The following is a 21,508-nucleotide window of genomic DNA, read 5'->3' as shown; positions in this document are numbered from 1 at the left end:
CTTTCTCCAAGCAATATGGCCCATAAAAAACAGTCAAGGAAAACACATTTTATAGGATAATTGATGTATCTAAATCCTCCCTTTGGCGTTAGTGAGTTGTCTGTTTATCTGGTGATCTGTCCAGGAAGTATCATGCCTTTGTTCTGGGATGGTCTCCAGCTACAGCTGTGGTGGCTTTAGTGAGTTTACAAGCGACTTTTACTGCTTGAATGCTGTACTCACACACACACACACACAGACACACACACAGACACACACACAGACACACACACACACACACGCACACACACACCCCCACACACACAGACACACACACACACACACACACACACAAACATGTCTGGAAGCAAATTTTATTGTGAAATTCAGGTGTACATTACAGAAAGTAAAAACAAAATATCCGAAGACAATAAGTAAACATTTAGGTCATAAAATGTAATCTGACAGCCATTTTTGCTTTGGTTTGTTTCAAGCAATCAGAATAACAATGATACTTAAGAAAAAAAGAAAAAAGGGATACCTGTACATATTTACAGTATGTCAAACTTTTCATGATCAATTGTGACTTTATTGGAACAATTGAAAGCAAAGAAGACACAATTTCATGTTGTTACTTAGGCTTATTTCTGGTTTAATGGTATTAATATTTAGTATAAAGACGTTTTGCCACATTATCATAAATTCCAAAAACTCATTTTGTTTATTCAAACTAGTTTTAAGTTGATTTTTTTTTACTATCCTAACACACATCGAGACTTTTAAAGTGTATTTAAGAACGTTTTTTGTAAGTGTGATTAGAAAAACTGACTGGTTTGGTGTCAAAATCTACCCACTACATTTGACTACATTTCCCACAATGCACCAACGGCGGCGTCGAGCTGTCAGCACCGGGAGAGAAGCTGGTCCAGCATCTTCTGAGCTGCGAAGCGGAACCAATGACAGAGATCCAGCCCTCATCAGCGAAATGAGCAGGAATTAGCTCCGACACCGTCCCCCGCGTCTCCGTGGCGGTCCCCCGCGATGCACGAACCGGATATTTGACGACCGAAGCTCCCCGTCTGTCTGGTACACAGCAGCGCAGAGACCTGACTTCATTCTATCAATGAGATCTGCGAGGAGGCTCTACCGAAAAACACAAGATGAAGAAGCAGTTCAACCGAATGAGACAGCTCGCCAACCAAACAGTGGGCAGGTAAGGCGTGAAGCACCGACGCACGAGCGCGAGCCGCCGCTGACTCATCCAGCGGCCGCTTGTCTCTGAAGCCACATAGTCAGAACCTCGCTCGACAGGCTCACGCCGCTCAGCTGGTTCGGTTGACACAGGAGCCGTCAGAGCAGGTCACACAGCAGCTGGATGACTGATGGGCTGCGCGGAGCGGGAGGAGCGTTCCTGCACACATGAGGAGGGAGCTGGCATGGTACCCAAGGAGCTGACCGGTGGAGGAAAGGAGGTTCTTTCCTCCACCGGTCAGCTGCAGCATCCAGCCTTCATGGAGAAGCTAAAACAATGAGCCTTATCTATAAATAGCAACTAAAGGAGGAGAATTATTAACGAGGGCAGCAGATTCTTAGAGGATACCACTAAACAGTAGTCTTTAAAATGGCTATTTTTAAAAGAACTAAATTGTTTTTAGTATATCCTACAGTAAATATAGTGAATACTAGGTCACATAATCATAGCTAATAACAAAGATCTGCTCAATAACATCAAAAGTCCAGAAAAAATATGACAAAAAGGTAATACTAGTCTATGAGAGCCCTAAAGGATCCCATCCAAAGCACAATAACAATCCACGTTCCAACTTTAAAGTGCTGTTCTGTGAGGTAAAGACAAGAAATCTGCTGACAGATGTTTGAGTTTCATATAGCAAAACTTTGAATTAATATTTTCAGTTATGTTAATGACAATTCTTCTTCATTCAAGTGAACTTGTCTTGAAGTTGAAGGATGCTCTGGCCAGTTGTCGTCTCTTATAGTCAACTCTTTAAATGTTTTGCCACTTATTTAAGTAGCTTACCGGTACTCACTCTCTATTTTGTTTCTACGTCTGAAACAAAGCATCCTTAGTTTGAGACAAAGCATTATTTCAATACATGTAACCAAATATTCTTCCCCTTTGGTGAAATTGAGGAATGAACTGAAATAAATAGACATATGGAAGTGAAGATTGAGACCAAACCTAACAGACAAACGTGCTAGTGACGACTTAAACATAAACTAAGTTCCCTGTTTACTTACTTGTATTTCATGTGATGTAGAGTCACAGCCACTTTTTTAGTTGTCAGGTATGGAAATCTATACTTTTGGAAAAAAAGAAAAACTTTATATTGATTGCTGCTCTCTTCCTATAGGAAGTCTTCCGTTTATGATTTTAATATTTGCACACCTATACACTGAATGTCACCATGAATGCACCTTAAACATAAACAGCAGCAAAGTACAAAATAATTTGCACTTACTTGGTCATTCACTCATCTGAATTAGCGAATAGAGCTTTTAACATTTTGAAATCAACTTAATATGCATTAAAAAATCCTTGTGTTTTAAAACCACATAAACACAAATAAAAACATTGGTGCTTTCTAAAATTTGCTTTATGGTCAAATCCTTAAAACTTTGTGAAATTTAATGTTTGAATCTCATGATATTTTGGATGATTACTAAATGAAAGAGGTTCAACAACGGTGCCTTAAGGAACCCCTGTTAAGTTTTGCCATTCCAATAGCAGCTAATGTCTCATAGACATTTGTGTAATTCGCAATACATACGAATGAGTAACTTTGACTAACCCTAACCCTAACCCTAACCCTAACCCTAACCCTATCCCAACCTAACCCAACCTAACCCTAACCCTAACCCTAACCCATTTGCGTGGTTTTTGATGACTATCAGGAGCTTTTTTTTGTCTTTGGTTCAAATGCTGACATAAGTTCCATTTAGATAAATTAGGTAGAAAATGTTTGTGCCTCTCAGACTCAAGAACTGAAACACAAGAAATGACTGCATTGCAGTTAATGTGAAAGAGAGGAACCCAAATAAATCTTGAATGGAGAAAGATCTATGACCATACAAAGAAATACATTTTAGTCAACCATATATCTATGTGTCCTGTGTATCCAAAGATAAATGGAGAGCTTTTTACTCTCAGTTGAGATTTAAGGAATTCTGTTTTATCATTATTAAAAAAAGACTATTTTGACCTTAGATTTTGGTAACACATTTTTTTGAAGACATAAAGTGCTACTGTCTGTATATGAATATGAGTGCCATATTTTTGTCAGTACATCACCGTTTCTCTTTTGAGTGCTAAAATCCAGCTTGTCTTTCAGAGTGAATTGTTAAGTCTTTGTCTTCTATTTGTCAACCCCACCCTTCACTTGAAACAGAAAGATAATACCATGTGTGAACTCATTTCCATGAAGCAATTTAGATCATTTAAACTGTAAAATGTTGCTCAAATTCACAATAGAATAACTTCTGTGTTTGCAGATGACGTTTGTCCTGTTAGAAAACAGGGGATTTGAATGTTAGTTTATGCCTGATGAGCAGAGGCTGCTATTGAAAGATTATAAAGCACAAATGTGAAATTGTTCAGGTGAAATAAATACAACAAAACCTGTCTGTCCTGCTTAACAGATAGAACAGTTGATGGTTTCTTTGAAGAGGATTAAACATGGAGATGATTGAATACTTTTCTGTCTGAACCTCCTGTGAGAATAATCTGATACGGATTACTTCACCCTGTAAAAGGTTGTGACTAAATGCCACTGAACCCTGAACCCCATATAGCTGTTTTGACATTAATGTTAAGAAACTCAACTTAAGAAGACAGCAAAAACTCACACGGGACAAGTTTGAAGATATTCTAAAATTGAAACCAAAAATGGTCCAAAGCCAAGTTAAAGCCAAGGGAAATAGTATCACAGTGAAAGTCATGCCTGCAGCCAGTTCATTAAGAAAAAACATGGGTCATGAGCAGAATCTAACTCAAACCTCAAGACATTTTAAAAAATGCCTAAAAGCCGTTATTAGATTGTTTTTGTTCTTTCCTAAATTGAGACAAAAAATCAAGGAGTTGTCCAAAAGTAAAATTCAGCCTTCCTGAACTTTTGGATTATTTTAACAATTGAGAGACTTGATCACCAAACCGTCATACTGTAAATCAGTCTTGACTTAAACCTTAGAGACAAGAGGACAATGGCTGAATACAGGCAAGAACTATGGATGATTGAAATCAGATCAAACACTGGGTTTTAAAACATGTCCCAAAGTCAGTTTCAAAAATGTAATTTATGTCATGACTGACCTTTCATTTACTCATTCATTAAGCCGCTCCCTGATTTCCATAATGAATAATTTTAAAGCATCATAAACTCAGCAGGTGCCATTAAATTCAATAGAAGACATTTTACCATTAAAATATCACTGAAGCTGCTCCTAAAGGGACATTCAATTGAAATAGCTCCAGTGCACTTGAAATTTTCTTAGTCTTTTGTGAACTGTAATGTATAAAACCAAAAAAATTCATAATAAGATCACGCAAATATGTATAACTTTAGCTCTAAAACATAAAGGTGTGTTTTTTTGAACTACACGTTTAAGCTGGAGTATCATGTGAAGTGGAACGTCCCACTAATGAGTTCTAGTATCCTAAGAAGCAAAACATTGGGGCAATTAGTCCCATTTAAAGGGTGAAGGCTTCAACACGGCATTTGTTGACTGAACACAAAGTTAACAGGTAAAACCTCCTCTCTGACCTTGGCAGCTTTAAGCAATCTACTGGACTCAGCAGTCATCACCTCATGTCTGATGAACCAACCAAGTATGTCAAGTTTTAATTGAAGTTCAATTAGGTGTGTCCTAAATTTTAAATATATTTATAAACACAGCTAACTCTGATCTAATTATGTTCAAATCTGTTGAAAAGTGTTTGATTTTCACAAAGATTGTTGATTATGAACAAATTAACTAGTTTAAGCTGTTAATTTAAAACATTATATAAACCAGTTTTGCTCTTAACAACTCAAAAAAATGTTTAATTAGTGCAGTTGTTTTTTTGAAGTGTACTGATCTTGAGGGATGGGGGGCCCGGTTTAGCTCATGCTGGTTTGCGGCACCTTCCATCCGAGAAACCAGGGTTCAATCCCAGTGTGCTCCCTATTCCCTTCTCTGCTGCTGTGCCAGTCCCAAGCCCAGCTGGATTGAGAGGGTTGCGTCAGGAAGGGCATCCGGCATAAAACATTGCCAAGTTGCAACTCATCCTAGTGGGAGGGTTGTTTCGCTGTGGTGACCCCTGATGGGAGAAGCCGAAAGTGAAAAAAAAAAAAAAACTGATCTTGAGGGATGGAGCAGCATTCTTCAAAATATGTTCTTTTATTTTGGCCTGAGTGCGTAGAACACAGGAAGTACTATGTTAAAATTACAAGTCAATTACATTTTTAAATGTATTTTCCAAAATAAATCACAAAGCTACCAGAAAAGTAAAGGGGCCCTCTGACACCTGTGTCACCCGATTTTGTGGAAACCACAAAAACAAGACAGTAAGTTTTCACCACAGCCTGTCGCCCATAGGATGCCTGTAGCTTCTCTGGACGTTTGCTGTGAGGAGAGAAGTCAAATATAGGATTTTAATCCAGAAGATTGCTTTCACATTGATTTACGAATGCATAAATGGGATTGTGTTTACAGTTTGTCCCAGGTTAACATCTTCTACAACACAGTTGTAGAAGAGGCACATTGGCCTGGTGACCACTAGAAATTGGAAAGACATTTACGGCCGTTTGCAATATGACGTAAGGCCCAAAACACCAAATCATTGTCTGTTGGTTGGTTAAGCGGACCACATCATCGAAGAAAGCTTTAATCATAGTAGAGATAATATTGTTTGATGAATCAAATATTTGTTTGTTTTTTTTACCTTAAAGCAGCATCTCCAGTTTATACAGACATCCCTCTTTAAGGACATTACTGCTGCAGGGCTCCAGTTCAGCATATAGGTCAAGAGAGGTTCAGACACAGATAAATTCATCTCTAAAACAGTCTGCCTGCACCATTAATCCTGCATAATGCTGCGTAAACTGTGCGGCTGAATGAAAATGTGTAACTCTGTGTGTGACCACAGCGAGATTGTGGCAGGAAGGGGACAGGCTTAATCCTCTTTTGGCTCAGTCACTTCTCCTGCATGGTATTTTTAACTCATTTTCCCACTGAGATTTCCAGGCTGTGCCCATAAACAAAACAGGCTGCTTCTGTGATTTGTGGGGTTAGCAGGGTCTTCATAAAAACCACGAGTCCCTGAAGCAATCAAGAAGAAAGCTGATATAATTCGTGCCAGTCAGAGGCTAAATAATGTCGCTGTGAGATAAGACAAAACTAAAAAAAAAAAATCAATTTAAGATGTCGAGAAACAGATTTTTAATCTTCATCAACATGCAGAAAAATGTATTCTCTGTGTTGCTGCAGTGGATTCGGGCTGTGGCTGGAATGACTTCAGGAAACACTGCATTTGCTCACACACCATTGCCTATTGTCAAGTTTGGTGATGAAAGAGTGTGTAGAAAATTGTTGGTATTTTCCCAGCCCAGCACCTTAACGGCTTTGTTTCTGAGGTGACTTGTTTCTCTGTAATATTCTTGCAACTCTGACTGGACCTGATACAGATGGTTCCTGTTGTGTGTGCTCCCATTCAGTGGAACCGGTGCAGGAACTTGTGTAACCAGCCGCGCTTGTTTGATTTTACTCGACAGCACGCTAGTGTTTGTGTGTGTTTGGGGGGGGTGGGGGGTGTCCTACATGCTCACACAGTTTGATGTGTTTGATAAGAAAAGCTCCATGGAGAAACTGCCTTCAACATAACAGCAAACATATAAGAGCAACCGTGAGCGCAAGAGAATGTTCGATCTGATGTGACAGACGAGGCTGCAGCCAGATCTGTATTTTCGATCACATTTCTAATCTATTACAAAGTGATGACAGGTGACAAAGTGAACACAGGTGATCAGATCCCATCAGATTTTTGGGAACAGGAAGCTGGAAGGTGTTTTCATTTTTTTTTATATCTCTCTGCTCTTTTCAAAATGAATTTCAGAAATGCTTCTTCTCAGATGCATTGCACTGATTAATTAAAGAGAAATTGAACTAATTAAAGATAATTTTTGAATTTTTGATAACAAAAAAACTTTCTGATATTGTGCTTTGACTTTGAAACCGTCTCTGTGAAAAGCTGGTTTCTCAGGTTGTAGACTCCCTTGAGAGCAAGATATTAAACCTGTTTAAATTTGAAGAAAAAAAAAAGCAACCCAAAAAAATGTAAGAATTTGCAAAATCAAACCAGCAACCACCAGCATGGCCTAGTTACTCCATATGTTGTATGAAAAATGCAGGTCATGCATTCTTTGCATGGTTGTTTGTATTTCAGCTTAAAAATGACAGTGACATTTTGTTTTTGCATAATAATTCAGGTGTCTCTGGTATTACAGTCACATCAACCCAGTAAAGCTTTGCTCTGCATATAATTTGACGGAAAAAAATAGGCGCTTTCTGGATGAATTATTAACAGCTTAGTGTGATCCTTTGTGGCCTGTTATTTGGCACAAATAAATATGCTCTGTCACATGTACTTTAGCTCCATAGAGGTGAGAAAAAAAATACTGCTGACATGTTTTTGTTCCTCATCAACCGTTGGACACTTGAGCTGAAATATAATGAAGTCATTTGTCAAACAATGAGTCAGCTGCTGATTCCTGAAACGTCCTGTGGATGTGATGGTTGATCGGCCTTCATTTTCAACATAATTAGTCGTTCATCTCACTTCATAGACTGGATCCAGATAAATTAGGCTGGCCTCGGAGCTAACATTTAATAATTTAAGATAATTGCAGTCAGACTGACACAAGCTAAAAGGGTAAATAAAGGATGAGGTTTGAAGTGTTGCTTTGCAGCAGGTAAAACTATAAATATATTTGAAGAGATTCCTCTCCATCAGTACATGATATTATAATTGAGGTATTCATTTTTGTCTTCAAAGTGAGGTGAGGAAACTGATGTAATGTTTATCATTGAATTGCGAAACAGAATTTCAATTAGAAAATATATATATATTTTTTTAACTTTTTAGCCTATTGTCAGAGTTTTACAGTTATGGCTACAATTAAACGACTAAAATTAAACAAGAAGCTATGTTATAGAAGAAAAACATTTTAGCACATCACACAAGAGTCAACAGAGACTAGTCCCAAACAAAAAATCTTCCTAGCAACCAGAACATTAGAGTGCATCAGCATTAGGATCAGTCAAACACAAACATGCTCCAACTTGTTCTGGGATGACAAGTCTGGCTGCTTTTTTGCATAGAGGATGGAGAGTTTTGTCGGATTTGAGTGAGATTGTCTCTTTTTTTGTGAGCCACAAATCTATTTGGTGACGCCTTCACTGTTCAAGGTGAGCTGAATCCCGTGTTGCTCCAATGCAAGTCCGTAAACGAGAACAGCAAGAATTAAACTTAATAAACCATCAAGAATTAACAGGGAGAGACTTGTAAATGCTAAAACACTTTTACAGCCTTTCAATAAACTCACTGTGTTTACACCCCTCTAAAGAAATCATAATTAAAAAAAATTGTTGCATGTGATTAGTGAATGACATACAAATTAATGTGGCACTGTGAGAACATTTTTCTGATTATTGATTTTTATTAATTTTTTAGTTTTATTTTCATTTTTACATTTGTTATTTACTTACTAGCTATTGCTCTGACCTCAAAATTTAAAATTTAAGGAGAAACAAAAACAATATAAAAACTTTTAGAAACACAATATAAAATATTTTTAAAAAAGAAGATCTATGTAAATTTGATTTTTTAGGAGCTTCAACAAAATTCATGAGCAGAAAGTAAATTTGCTGACAGAAATGGTCTTTTGGAGTAAATTAAAGTAAACAGTAAACAGCAGGCGATCAGTTCTGACCAGCAAAGCAGAAGAATTACCAGTGCAGGAGTATAAAGTAGAGATGAAAAAAACTGCTACAATATGAGAGTAAAAGGTGAAAGAACATCTTCTAAGGATAAAAAGTCAAACCTTGCAAAATATTTTAATACATTTTTCAAAGCAAAATTGCAAATACAAGAAAAAAAAAAGGAAAGTAAATATGAAAAGCTCAGAAAACATTACTGTTAAAAAATGTATGATTGGCAAAATTTAACATCCAAATCCAGCTAGATTTTTGAAATCTTTTTATAGTTATTCATTAAACTTCATTCTTTTTTACCTACATATTCTGATTTTCTTAGGGATGTATTTCTTCTGTAGGTCCCTAGTTTTCCCCCTGACTTTCTTCTTGTTTTATTTTGAAAACACAGTTATGTCCTGAGGCTTATGAACACCAAAAAGATGAAGAAACTCCAAAATGTGGGTCTTTTGACCAAAATAGCCTCCTGTGACACAATAAAGAGCAGCGTCTGATGCGCTTACATGCTGCCTGGAACAAAAGCGTGAACTCTGGACAAGTCCGTCAGTCTGCCACCGCTATAGGTTTTCAGGGCAAAGTCTGGCTGTCACTCCTAATGGAGCATTAAGGTTTTCATAGACTTGTTGATGTAGCTACTGCTTTGTGTTGAGACTACAAAGCAGACAAACACATGTATAGCTATCCAAAAGCTGCTGCTGCTGCTGGAAATGATGCTAAAAATGTTGTTTTTCAGTAAACTAATTATCCATATAATAAAAGCATTTTTCAGTATAGATAAAATACAAATCTCTGATTTGTATTCTCCTCATTCATTTGATATATTTTCTTCAGTTGCCATTTTCTTGCAAATGTTCCTAAAATATTTCTTTTTTTTACCACTTTTCGTCCATCAAAAAGCTGCTGTGACTGCCTCTGCTCTGCTGCTTTCAGACTTTCCAGCAGCTGCTGTGGGGATTTGTCCTCTCTATTCAGCCTCGTGGGCTTTAGTGGGGTTGAAAACTGATGTCTGCTGATATGGCTTGGCTCACAGTGTGAGTTCCTGTAAATCCCAAAGGTGTTGGATGAGGTTAAGGCTCACGCTTTGTGCAGACTGGTCAGTGTGTGAAGGCAATTGTCATGTTGAAAGACTCGTCCTGCATTGTGGTTCAAAGGTAAAAACACAATACTGATACACAACAGGACCAAAAACAAAACTAACCCCTGTTTGGAAGCAAAACTTCATGAAGTTTTGGGTCTGTTAGAACTTGGGGTCTGTTACAACTTCGCAGTTGCTCTGCTAACCAGGGTGCCACCTGGTTAGCAGAGCAGGAAACAACAACAACAACAACAACAAGATGTTGTTTCCTGCTCTGTTTCCTTATGTGTTGATGCTTCAAAAGCCTATTTCATGCTTAAGCCTTTCAAAGTCAACTATATCCATATGATAATACATTATCTTTGGCACACTAAATAACAATTTTTGAAATGAAATATGAGTTATTTTCACAGCTAATTTTTCTTTGCAGATGACCGCTAGCTCGGAGAAAGTGTGTGTGTGAGCCTGGGGGCGGCGCTTGCAGCACAGACAGAAAGTTGATTTTGTGGGCCCTTTATCTTTGTCCATGTGCTTTTTTTTAGGTTTTCTTTGCTGATGTTAAAAAAAGTAAGGATAAGAAAATTACAGTAAAGTAAGAAAGTTGCAATAAAGATAAGGAACGAGTACATCAGAGGGACGGCTCATGTTGCCTGTGTTAGCGACAAAGTCAGAGAAGCCAGACTGAGATGGTTTGGACATGTTCAGAGGAGGGATAGTGGATATATTGGTAGAAGCATGTTGGAGATGGAGCTGCCTGGCAGGAGGGCAAGAGGACGGCCAAAGAGGAGATATATGGATGTCTTAACAGAGGACATGAAGTTGGCTAATGTTAGGGTAGAAAATGTTCATGATAGAGTGAGGTGGAAAACGATGATTCGCTGTGGCGACCCCTGATGGGAAAAGCCGAAAGAGAAAGAAGAAGAAGAAAGTTGCAATATTTCTGGCATGGCACAACAAGATCTAACAGAAACTATTGATAAAGACGGCTGTTCTTGATAATTCTGATTTCATAAGGAGGTTCAGTCTGAGCCTTTCCTCTCATCTGTGCTCACAACAATCAGTTCTGAAACCAGCAGCCCTGCTGATGGAGGAAAGGCTCCATTCTCATTTATTGCTCAATATCTTTTGCCATTAAAAGTCATTCATTGTCTGTTATTGAATCATTTTACTTTTGTCCCTGTTGTTCTCCTCTGCTTTCCAGCTTCTTCACATTTTGTTGTGAAAGGCTTTGGCCTCACATGGCTGCAGCAAAAGCTCAAAGTTGACTTTCATGTTATCAATAATCTGTTTTCAACCCTTTATGAAACGTAAAATATATTTCAAAGAATGAGCATATTCTGCACTTAACCATGTATGTCCACGTGTTGCAATGATAGAAATATTATGATTTTTTAATTTTTTATCTATTCTTTTTATCCTCCTGTTTTCACTGTGTTGCATCATAATTTAGCTATGCTGCTTTCCAAAACAACACTCACCTAAATTGACAAGTGAACTTCTGAAACTTGTTAGAGGACATATATTTCTAGAACTCATGGGAGAGTTTTAATTAATTCTGCCCTGGTTTATTTTTCAGCAAAGTCATTTTGGCATTTCAAGGAGCCATGAAATTGTTTCGAACACACAGTCCATATTTCACAGCACTTCCAGTGCTCCAGTGTGCATCAAAATAAAAATTCTTACATTTACATCCCACTTACCCTGAATATTTTAGAGGACATTAGTGTGCCAGTGCGAACATTTGGTGTTGCTTTGTCATGGTATCTAACAGTTTTTAGTGATAGTTTTTAAAGGTTTTAGATGGTTTAGTTTTTGGAAAAAAAACACACATTTAAACTGTTTCTTTTGTGTTACATTTTAGTGTAGGAAAACCTCATATTATTCGTACACAATGTACAATTCAATTATGGATGCTCTTTCAGATGTTTTTCTTTGATGAAATTTGCTTAAAATTGCCCTCAAAGGTAAATAGCACTGGCACCATGGACATGCACTTAACAAATAACTGACAGTTTCTGTTGGATATCTAATTCAGGTGCAGCAACACCTGGACTCCACCTGCTGCCACAACTCCTATCAAAGTGTGGATTAAACTTTTATGTGAAGTCAAAGCCTGGCAGCTCAGGTGTCATGATCTGCACAGTCCGCTGTACTGGAGAGAGGTTAGAGGTAAAGAGGACTTTGTTCCAAAAAGTGGATTGGATTCTTGTCTGTACTTGTTCAATTTTTAAGTAGTTAAGGTCAAACTTAAAACATGCCAGTCAACAAGGTTTGGGGTGTTTATTTGCTACATCTTATCTTAACCCTCTGCATGCCTGCTTCACTAAAGCGAACACTGGATATTTCATACAAATATTTAAATTAATGTAAAAAAAAACTTGTTGTTTTACTGTTAAAACATCTATAATCTCATTCATTCAAACAAAAAGATAAGCTGATTGCAAAGACAAGATGTTGTTTTAACACAACAAAAGCTAAACTTCAAAATCCATTTAAATATATTCAGAACTCAAATTGAAAGATGGTTTCATAAAACGCCTGTTTTTTCTTTTGAAAAACCATGAGTTCCATTTTCTGCTGTTTCTTACTGAGAAAATTCAATTTAGAGGAGAGCATGACAGAGGATAGTGAAGGAAGATGAGGCACTTCGGAAAATAGTGTGGTCCGCATACATTTGAATTGCCACATTGAAGAGAATAAATCTTCACGCTGGCTCAGAAAATCCGTCACTGGAGGGAAGGAGGATGGATTGTTTTCATATATTGTTAAAATGTTACTTCACTTTTGACCAACAAATTTGAGGTCTCTAAACCGAATGTTTAATTTTTGGTCTGAGACTTTCTTCAAACCATTTGAAGATAACTTTTTGAACCTGTGAGGTTGAGATCATGGTCTTATTCAGTGAAGTCACAAAATTTTAATCTTTGTGGAATTTGTTATGACTTTTATGGTGGATAAGTTGCTTTAGTTTTGACCTTTTTTCCCAAAATGTGGTGTTTGTTAGCAAAATAGTGCTATAAATCCACCTCTGCTGCCATGGAGACTTTAGACTCCAAACAACAGTCAATCCAGTTCACATGGATATAATGATACTGATGAAATCAGAACTTATCAAAAGATCTGCATTGTTTGAAGTGTAAATACACGGCAACAGTTGGAGCTGCTGACAGGATTATGTAATATGCCTAAAATGAGCTGATATTATGTGCCCCACCTTTCTAAACCCCTTATATTCCTATCTTATTCATAATGCTGCTCCCCAGTGTGGAGTAACATTGCAATTAAACTGAATCCATGCAAGGGCTTTTATTACACTGCAGAGCCAGCTGCAGTCTTATATTTTGTTCATTTTTAACTGGATGTCTTTTGTCTGCAGGGGCCCTCTTTGCTCAGTAGCACAACTGCTGAGATGAATGAGCCAAATGAGCTTTCCAGCACAAACCGCAGCAGCTGGCCGTAATTATTACAGGCCAGAAGTAGGTGGAGACAGATGATTGCCCAAAGAGTCTGCTACTCTTTTGAGAAGTTTAGGAAGGCCGTTAGTCCCTTATCTGACATAGATATACTGACATATATACTTCATTAATTCTTTTAGCTCATACCAGCTTCAAATGTGAACATCAACCATTTTTCTTCACTTCAGAAGTTTTATTTATGAAGGTACCTTCACACCACCCACGGCAACACGTGTTCAAGCAACCACTTCCAGTTCAAAGTCTATATAAGCGTGTACATGTGCGCCTTTGGGTTTCCACGTTCTCAGAGGGTGTCCCCTTTGATTCACCATTTAAACATTGATCACGGGGAGAAAATGATGGTTGTGGTTTGTGCCAGAATTACATGTATTTCATAGGAAATACAGCAGTGACAAAAAAGGCTGGAGCAAAATTTGTGAGATTTGCACCGCTTTGACATTTTGCACCAAGCCTCTTCCAACAGTCTGTTCCTATTGTTTACTAGCGTGGACATGTAGTAAACAATCTAGTAAACAATAGAAAAAGAAGAAGATGCCCCGCCTCCGCAGCTTGTCCAGTGTGAAAACCATGGGCTAAATGCGCAACACACTCTTAGTGTGTAAATGCCTGGTAAATATCACTCACCTGGTGTTGCTGTAAACCTTCATTGTTTCTTTAGAGTTTTGCGGTTTAAATTAATATAGATTTGAAATCTGGTGGTGTTTACTATAATAAAACATGAAGAGTTTGTAAAAATTATGAACAATATTTTAAAAAACATGTATAAACCTTTGTGTTTCAATTATAGTTTTACTGTCATTTTTACAAGTACCAATTGTAGTTTATGAACTATTATAAAGATTAATATGTTTTGATGCATCAAAAAGGTTCATGATTAATATACTAGGAACTTTTAGCCCAGCAGTCAGTTTATTCTAGGTAACAGCTATATGGATTTTTTCACTTAATGATAGACTTGATTTGCTTTTTGAGTTGAACTGGCCTCAAACAACATATATTTCAAATGTCCCACTCTGAGGTATATTGGCTTTATTTGTGACTGAGTCCTAATAGGAACATGGTGCCGTTTTTTTTAAGCCTGTCGGATTGCTCTGGATCATATAATTCTTTGTAGCACCTTGCTCCAAACCATCAAAGTGAGCTGACATACACGACTCATGCTGGGAAACTTTAACAGCAAACTGCTGAGTCAAATACAACAGCCGACAGATGAGTGGTTGGTGTGTGATTTCACATCACCTCACAGAAGCCTTTTCTTACAGACAGAGGGGGGCAGCGTCTGAAGCAGACATTCATGGATGACCAGCAGAGCTAGTTTTTAAATATCTATAACACAGAAATCGACTGTTGAATGAACAACAACCAATCATTTTTAATCACTAATAATTTAAAAAATGAAGTAAAATTTTCCAACAATGATTTTCAGCCGCAGACAGCAGTTGCTTTCTTTCTAGATTCATTTTTTTTTTCTGATTTACTCTTTTTACCCATGTCAATATCATCATGGGTTGACCGATATCAGTTTAGTCAGCTGACCTCAAAAAATGCAAAACATTAAAACAATAACTTTATAAAAGGTTTTGTGTTCTTAAATAAAGAGTCAGGTGATCATAAAGAACATATATTGTTAGAGACATAGCTTCAAATTTAACTTCCCTACAATTTCACCCAAAAGATTTAGATATATAAACTAAAATTTTGGGTCAAAGCAGCCATTGTGAAGATTGGAGCTTTCTTTGGTTCAGTTGTGTTTTTGTTTTTTTTCAGTTCTGTCCACTGAATGTAAAAGAGAACTGGACCGAGTGAGCGTGACATCATTCGTAGAAAATGGCATTATTCTGGTTCCAACAAAATTAAGTCAGTTCAGTCACCATTTTTTTTACGAAATGCTGTTGGAGCCAGAAATCATCACGAAGCACTACAAATATATATGTATATATATATATATATATATATATATATATATATATATATATATATATATATATATATATATATATATAAAAAAAAACTAAGAATTATCAAGAACGTGTTTAAAAAAAGGTAGCAAAGCAAGAATGGTTGTTCTGACAAATAGAATGACTGAGGAATAGCTGTTTATTTCTCCATGGGATTTTGGCTTCTTGGAGCCAGCAGGTACTTCCTGTTTGGAATGCCAGGGGAGAGGAGTCACTCAGTCCAGGTATCATATACAATCAATGGTCCAGTCACACTCATACCAGGTTTAAGTTGCTAATTATCTACAGCTGCATCTGTTGCTCAATCATCAGCCTCAGTTTGTTTAGGTGTCTGGTTTTCCGTTGAGCTTTGTCAGACCATCTGTTTGTCCTCTGTTTTGTTTCTCCCTTTGACCCTATTTTGTCACATTTAAGTTTCTGCTGCCAAGCCAGGTCTCCGGTATTTTGCGTATAACACCACTGACTACTGAATAAGCATTGAAATGGTAAAAATCACACCGCAGTATCATCTGGGTTTAATCCATAAGTAAGATCCACATAGGAAAGTCTATGAATAAGCAGCTAAGTCACAGAACTCATCTTGTAATACCCAGTCTGATGATTTACCTCAACTCCACAAAAAAGTGGAAAGAAAGAAGGAGGATTTTAAATTCTAGAGGTCTTAACATGTTCCAGATTATTTAGATAGGATCCTTTGAGACTGACGCTGTGAGTATTCATCTAATTTGTAAAGTTAAACTTTAGGTAATGTGTGTGTCATGGAGGAATGTTGGTTTAATTTGGAGCCATTTGACAACAACAACACAGTTGTCTTAATGTGTGAATGATAAAGAAGAAAGAAGATCTGCTTCCAGCTGTTGGGGCAGACATGGTTTACTGTAGTCACGCTGAGTTCTTTTTATGCAGACATGCAGAATCAGAAAGGACGTCATCATCACTTTCAGCCAGAGCATCTTCTTTGTTGTTATATTTCATTTAAAGACAGCTTTTGCATCATGAATGGAGTTTTCATGACACCTAGCACTGCTTCTTGTCGAGCTTTGTAGCAGCAACAGTAAATATTGACTTCAAGGTCATTCTGTGTACATGGCAGCTGTTCTTGAAGTGTTCAGCCATTACTGATGCAGGGCGATGCTGAAACGCATGACAGAGTGGCAAGTTAATGTTATTCATAAGGCTGTTTGCCATTTAGAAGATTGTGCTTTGTGCAGGCTTTAGGAAAACACAGTCTGATGCTGTAGAAGACGTAATAAGATGTAACTGTCAAGGAGATTGATAATAATTACCCAGATGCACACGTACTTTCTTAAAGCATGAAAAGCGTCATGGCTGCATGATTTCCATTTTGCTAAAGTAATGAACATGGAAACTGACCTTTAACCCACTAATTATAAGGGGTCAAGTGAGGAATAAGGAAAACCACGGAGTACATTTACTAGTAAGAGTGAGGACTGACGAAATGCAGCTGTTGAATTCAGAGCAGAACCCGAGTGTGAAATATCAGTGGAAGTAAATAGAATGGAAAAAGAGCTGTGGAAAAAGATCTAAACAAATTGAGTTAGAAAGACAAATGCGTCTGTTTTATGAATCTATGTGTGCTTTGTCTGGGTATAAGAATGCTCTTTAAATCATCCTTTTTTGGAAGTTTTAACTCCTGTCCTATGCCATCACAGGTCTTGTGCTGTGAGAACCAGGTACCTGCTACCTCATGTTTCAGATTTCAAATACAGACATGTCTTGGCTAATATTACTCGTCCAGGGACTGTAGCGATTTGTCCCCTCAAACCAGATTATAGTACTGTAATTCTTCTTCTTCTTTTACTTTCGGCTTTTCCCTTCAGGGTTGACCACAATGAATCAACTTCCTGTATCTAACCCTGTCTTCTGCATCAATACCAGCTACTTTCATGTCTTTGTTTACTGCATCCATAAACCTCCTCTTAATGGGCCTGTGAATTGTCCAGGATGTGTCCCACCTTTGCCGTTCAGTTGTTGGTTAGCTCCAGAATTATGTATCCCTAAATGGGAATTTAGGGATAGATAAAGCAAGCTTTGGCAATAAATGGATGGAAGGAAACCAGTTTTATAATGTGTGCTATCTATATTTTGTTCTGTTTTTATTCAGTTGGCAATAATAGTTAAATTTATGAGGCAGCATTTTCAAGTATCTACAGCTCTCAAACAAAGATCAGTGTCAGCATTAAAATACCACTAATGTTTAGACTGAAGATCAAAACTGCTTCATGTCATATCCCTCTAATGAAAGAGTATTAATGTTGAGTGGGTGGAAAAAATACAATTTTTTTTTAGGTTCTTCAAAAAGATTCAACAAGAAAGTAGGCATGTCAGAAAAAGAAACACTTTCTTCATGTTCATGTTTAAATCTGGTCTCAAAAAGCAGGGTATTATAACATCGACGTGCAAAAAGTTCAAGATTTAAAGTCCTGACAAAATTTTTATTTCAAAAGGAACACATTAAGCAGCCAAAAGAGTTTTTTTTTAATTACCTGGAAAAGTAGCATTACTAAGTACAGCTTCTTTCTTCAGCAGCTTTTTTGACATATTCTTTAAAACATTAAAATGTATATCGCAAAAAGAAGGAAGTCAAAAGATTTGATGGTCAATATGCAGTTGTTGTGCTTCACTAGGATTTTTTGGGCCATTATTTTTGTGATATTAGCTGTAAGTTCCAAACTGCTTGATGGTTAAAACAATGCCAAAAAACCCAAAAAACAAAGTTAAGATGTTAGCATAATCCATTCAGATCTGCTGCCAAGCATGGTGGCAGGTGTGGGATTGTGTCGCTGGCAGCTGAGCCTGTGTTTTGCAGTCACTGTAATAATTTTTACCAGTGAAGACACAAACACCATTGACTGTGTATGAGAACTGGACTGAGTAAGTGGGACATCACCCATAGAAAATGACTTACTTCCAGTATTAACAAATGTCAGTTTGGTCGCCATTTTTCTGTGATTCAGCCATCTACGCGTTGAAACCAGATGTCGTCAGTAAGCAGTGATTGTTTTGTGTCAGTTTGAGTCTACATTTCTATGTCGATTACTCTCTCCAATCAGGAGTCAACATGTTAGAACCCACCCCCTTCCACTAAAAGCGGACTCAGGAGAATCTGTCAATCAAATGCTTCAAAACTTTGACGCAACACCACACACTTTTACTGAGGCATCTGATTGGTCAGTTTGTTTCTTGAACAACTTGCACCACAGGAAACATGTAATGAAAAAAAATAGGATTAGCAAGAACATATTAAAAAAAAGTGTCAGAGGAGGAATGATTACTCTGACAAACAGAATGACTGAAATTTTGGCTTAAATTAAAAATGATTTTTTTTTGCCTTTCAGCCCAAATAAAAGTCTAAAACCTCAAAACCCATTTTAAATGTCCAGCTGGTTTCATCTGAATGTACACAATGTGGATTTTCAAATGATTCTTGTAACTGCGTTGCTCTGTTCAGACGGTGCCAGACTGCTTCAGTGTCCAAGGTGTCTGATTCTAGACGATGCAGGTGGTTACTCACGCTGCCAGGCTTTACCTCTCTCTTCCTTACTGCTTCATCTTGGTTTAACCTCTCAACATCGATTTCTAGGATGTGTGCTGGGCTGCATCTTCCCACGCTGCTTTCCGATGAATGCAAACAATGGAAGAATACCATTTATGAAAAGGGTAAATAGCACTTAGTTCCATCAGTTTGAGGCAGTATAGTGTGCTTTCTTTACTGCTTTCACACTATCGATTAAGTTCATGTTATAGTGCAGGATCCTTAAAGACACTTTTATGCTGCTTTTGACGGAGTGAAAATAAACAAGAACATCAAGAATGGGACTGTCAGGTCTTTGAGCTTTATTGCACTGCAGTTACATGCAGCTGAACTGGAATGTTGGCACGAGTTACCGCAACAGATACATTTCACATAACCTCCAGATCATATCAGGAAAGATAAAAAGGAACATCCTTCATGATGGCTGATAATATCATCTGGCAGTCTGAGGGTTTACTGAGGAGAGAAACGCTTTACTTCACCAGGCTCCTATTATCTTCATTCTCACTGTCACAAATGTGAAAGATTAGAAACTCCTTTGATTAAAGAAAAGAAAGGGCTCTCCTTTTCCCTGATCACCACGGCTGTTCTTCATTTGGTTATTTAGTATAGTTTCAGTTATTTATTGCTCTATTGAAGTGTTTAAAGAATTATAAAAGAACACCAGTTTCAAGAAATTATCTCAAAAAGCAAGAAAGATTAAACCAAGAAAAATGGTCAAAATTGTGACAAAGAATTACACTGTTTTGTTTAAATTTGTCCAGGGTTTTGTCAGAATATCCACACTACTCACTACTTAGTGCACTGTCTAAGGGATTTCCCATTTTTAATTGCTGTTCGAATCTACCACCGCTGCTGTCAAGATTCGGCGATATATATATGCTGATCTTTCCGATGGGTTGAATAAAGCGTCAGTTCAGAGAGAAAGTTAGGCTCTTACCGCTTGTTTTTTTCCAAATGATGAAGCAAAAGGTTGTTTTAAAGAAGCCGGCGCAGTGATACAAAACATTTAAGCTAGGTGACCGGAACTTCTTTTTTTACCGTGTGGTTATCCTGTGGTTTATCACTTTTTAATGTACACCCAGCAGCCAATCAGAATCGAGTAGTCATCCGGACCATGGCATAATCTGCATTAATTCTCTCTAGATTGGTGAATATAGACCACAATGAATTGTGTTTGAATCATTTTACATTTGAAAAACGTATTTAAATTTATTTTTTCAAAATCATCCAGGTTTTCCTCCTCAGAACACAGCAGATTCACATATAGTTTTTGTAAAATGTTCACATTTATTAGGTGTTTACTTCGGTATATGGATGATGTCATTGTTGTTAAAAAAATAAAGTACGGAGCTAATTAGGGTGTCCTAATTGGATTAGAATTCCAAGGAGTTTTTCCTTACCGCGAAGGAGGGTCTAAGGGCAGGGATGGCCAGTTCTGTTTAGTCTGTTTAGTTAGTTCAGTTTAGTATTTTCCTATTGAATTCTACGTATGTATTCATGATCCTTTTTTTATGTTTACTTTACAATTACCGGTACGAAGCCCATTGAGACAACTGTTGTTGTGATTTTGGGCTATATACATAAATTGAATTGAATTGAATTGTCAAGAGGACAGGGAGAGACAAACAAAAATAAAATGACTGAAACTTTTGCTTTCAGTCAAAATAAATACAAGTCAGTATCTGAAAGAAAGCAGACAGACAGAGGAAAGTTGTTTACTAAAATGACTTCCAGCAGTCTAGAGTTTATAGTTATGTAACTAAAGAAATATTTCAGGGTCACCAAGTCCAGCCTCACTGCAGTCCAGCCTTACCCTGGTTTAGGAAATTCTTGGAATCCTGCAGACTAAGAACAGAAAACAATCTCCAAGTCTCAAAGTCTATAATCTCAGCTAAATTACAAGAGTTTTCAAACGTAATGATAAAAAAGTTTGCATAGGGATTTTTAAAAACATGGTTTATAGGTTTATAATGCAGATTAAAGAGTGTACCTGCAACAGCAATGCGCTTGCTCCTGTTTTAAACACTTGTTGTCAAGTCATCCTGTAGTGATGCTCCCTGAAAGACTTGTAGCTGAGAGGAGCAGCATATGTTCCCTAATAACATGGCAGGTGCTTTCTCTGCAGCATGCAGTGAAGCTGACCGGCTCTGCTGAGCTCATCTTCAAAGTGTTCCTCCCTGTAATTTTTTCATGCCTCCTCCTGTCAACTCAGCATATGTGCCGACCTGCAGAGCAGCGGTAGTTTTTATGTCTCACGTTTTTCTGTGTTGTTTCAGCGAGGACAAAGAGAGCGTTTGTGTTTGAGGGATGCTCTGCCTGAGGGACTCTCCTCTAAAGGCATCTGATGCTCAACTGAAGAGCCACAAGATGCCAAATGAAATCCCAGATGACATTTGAAAACGATTCTGCCCATGGAGTCAATAAAGCGCGCTGAACGAGGGATTATGTCTGGTTTAGAGCCAAAGACACTTCATTT

The 21,508-nt window shown here is 37.5% G+C and overlaps 1 protein-coding gene across 9 annotated transcripts in view; it reads left to right on the top strand.

The window, feature by feature from the left end:
• Positions 1–559: 559 nt before the first annotated feature.
• Positions 560–21,508, top strand: part of LOC101158144 (rho GTPase-activating protein 44) — a 76,958-nt gene continuing 56,009 nt past the window's right edge. For all 9 annotated transcript variants that reach the window (XR_013651673.1, XM_011488410.3, XM_078937924.1 and 6 more), the window contains exon 1: positions 560–1,192. Coding sequence is in view for 8 of the 9 variants with exons in the window: in XM_011488410.3 (XP_011486712.1) it covers positions 1,140–1,192 (53 nt within the window). In the remaining variant the exon portion in view is untranslated. The remainder of the gene's footprint in view (positions 1,193–21,508) is intronic.

This window comes from Oryzias latipes, chromosome 19, assembly GCF_053564925.1.
Source record: "Oryzias latipes strain Hd-rR chromosome 19, Olatipes_Hd-rR_3.1".
NCBI lineage: Eukaryota > Metazoa > Chordata > Actinopteri > Beloniformes > Adrianichthyidae > Oryzias > Oryzias latipes.
This window is presented reverse-complemented; position numbering and strand designations above follow the sequence as displayed.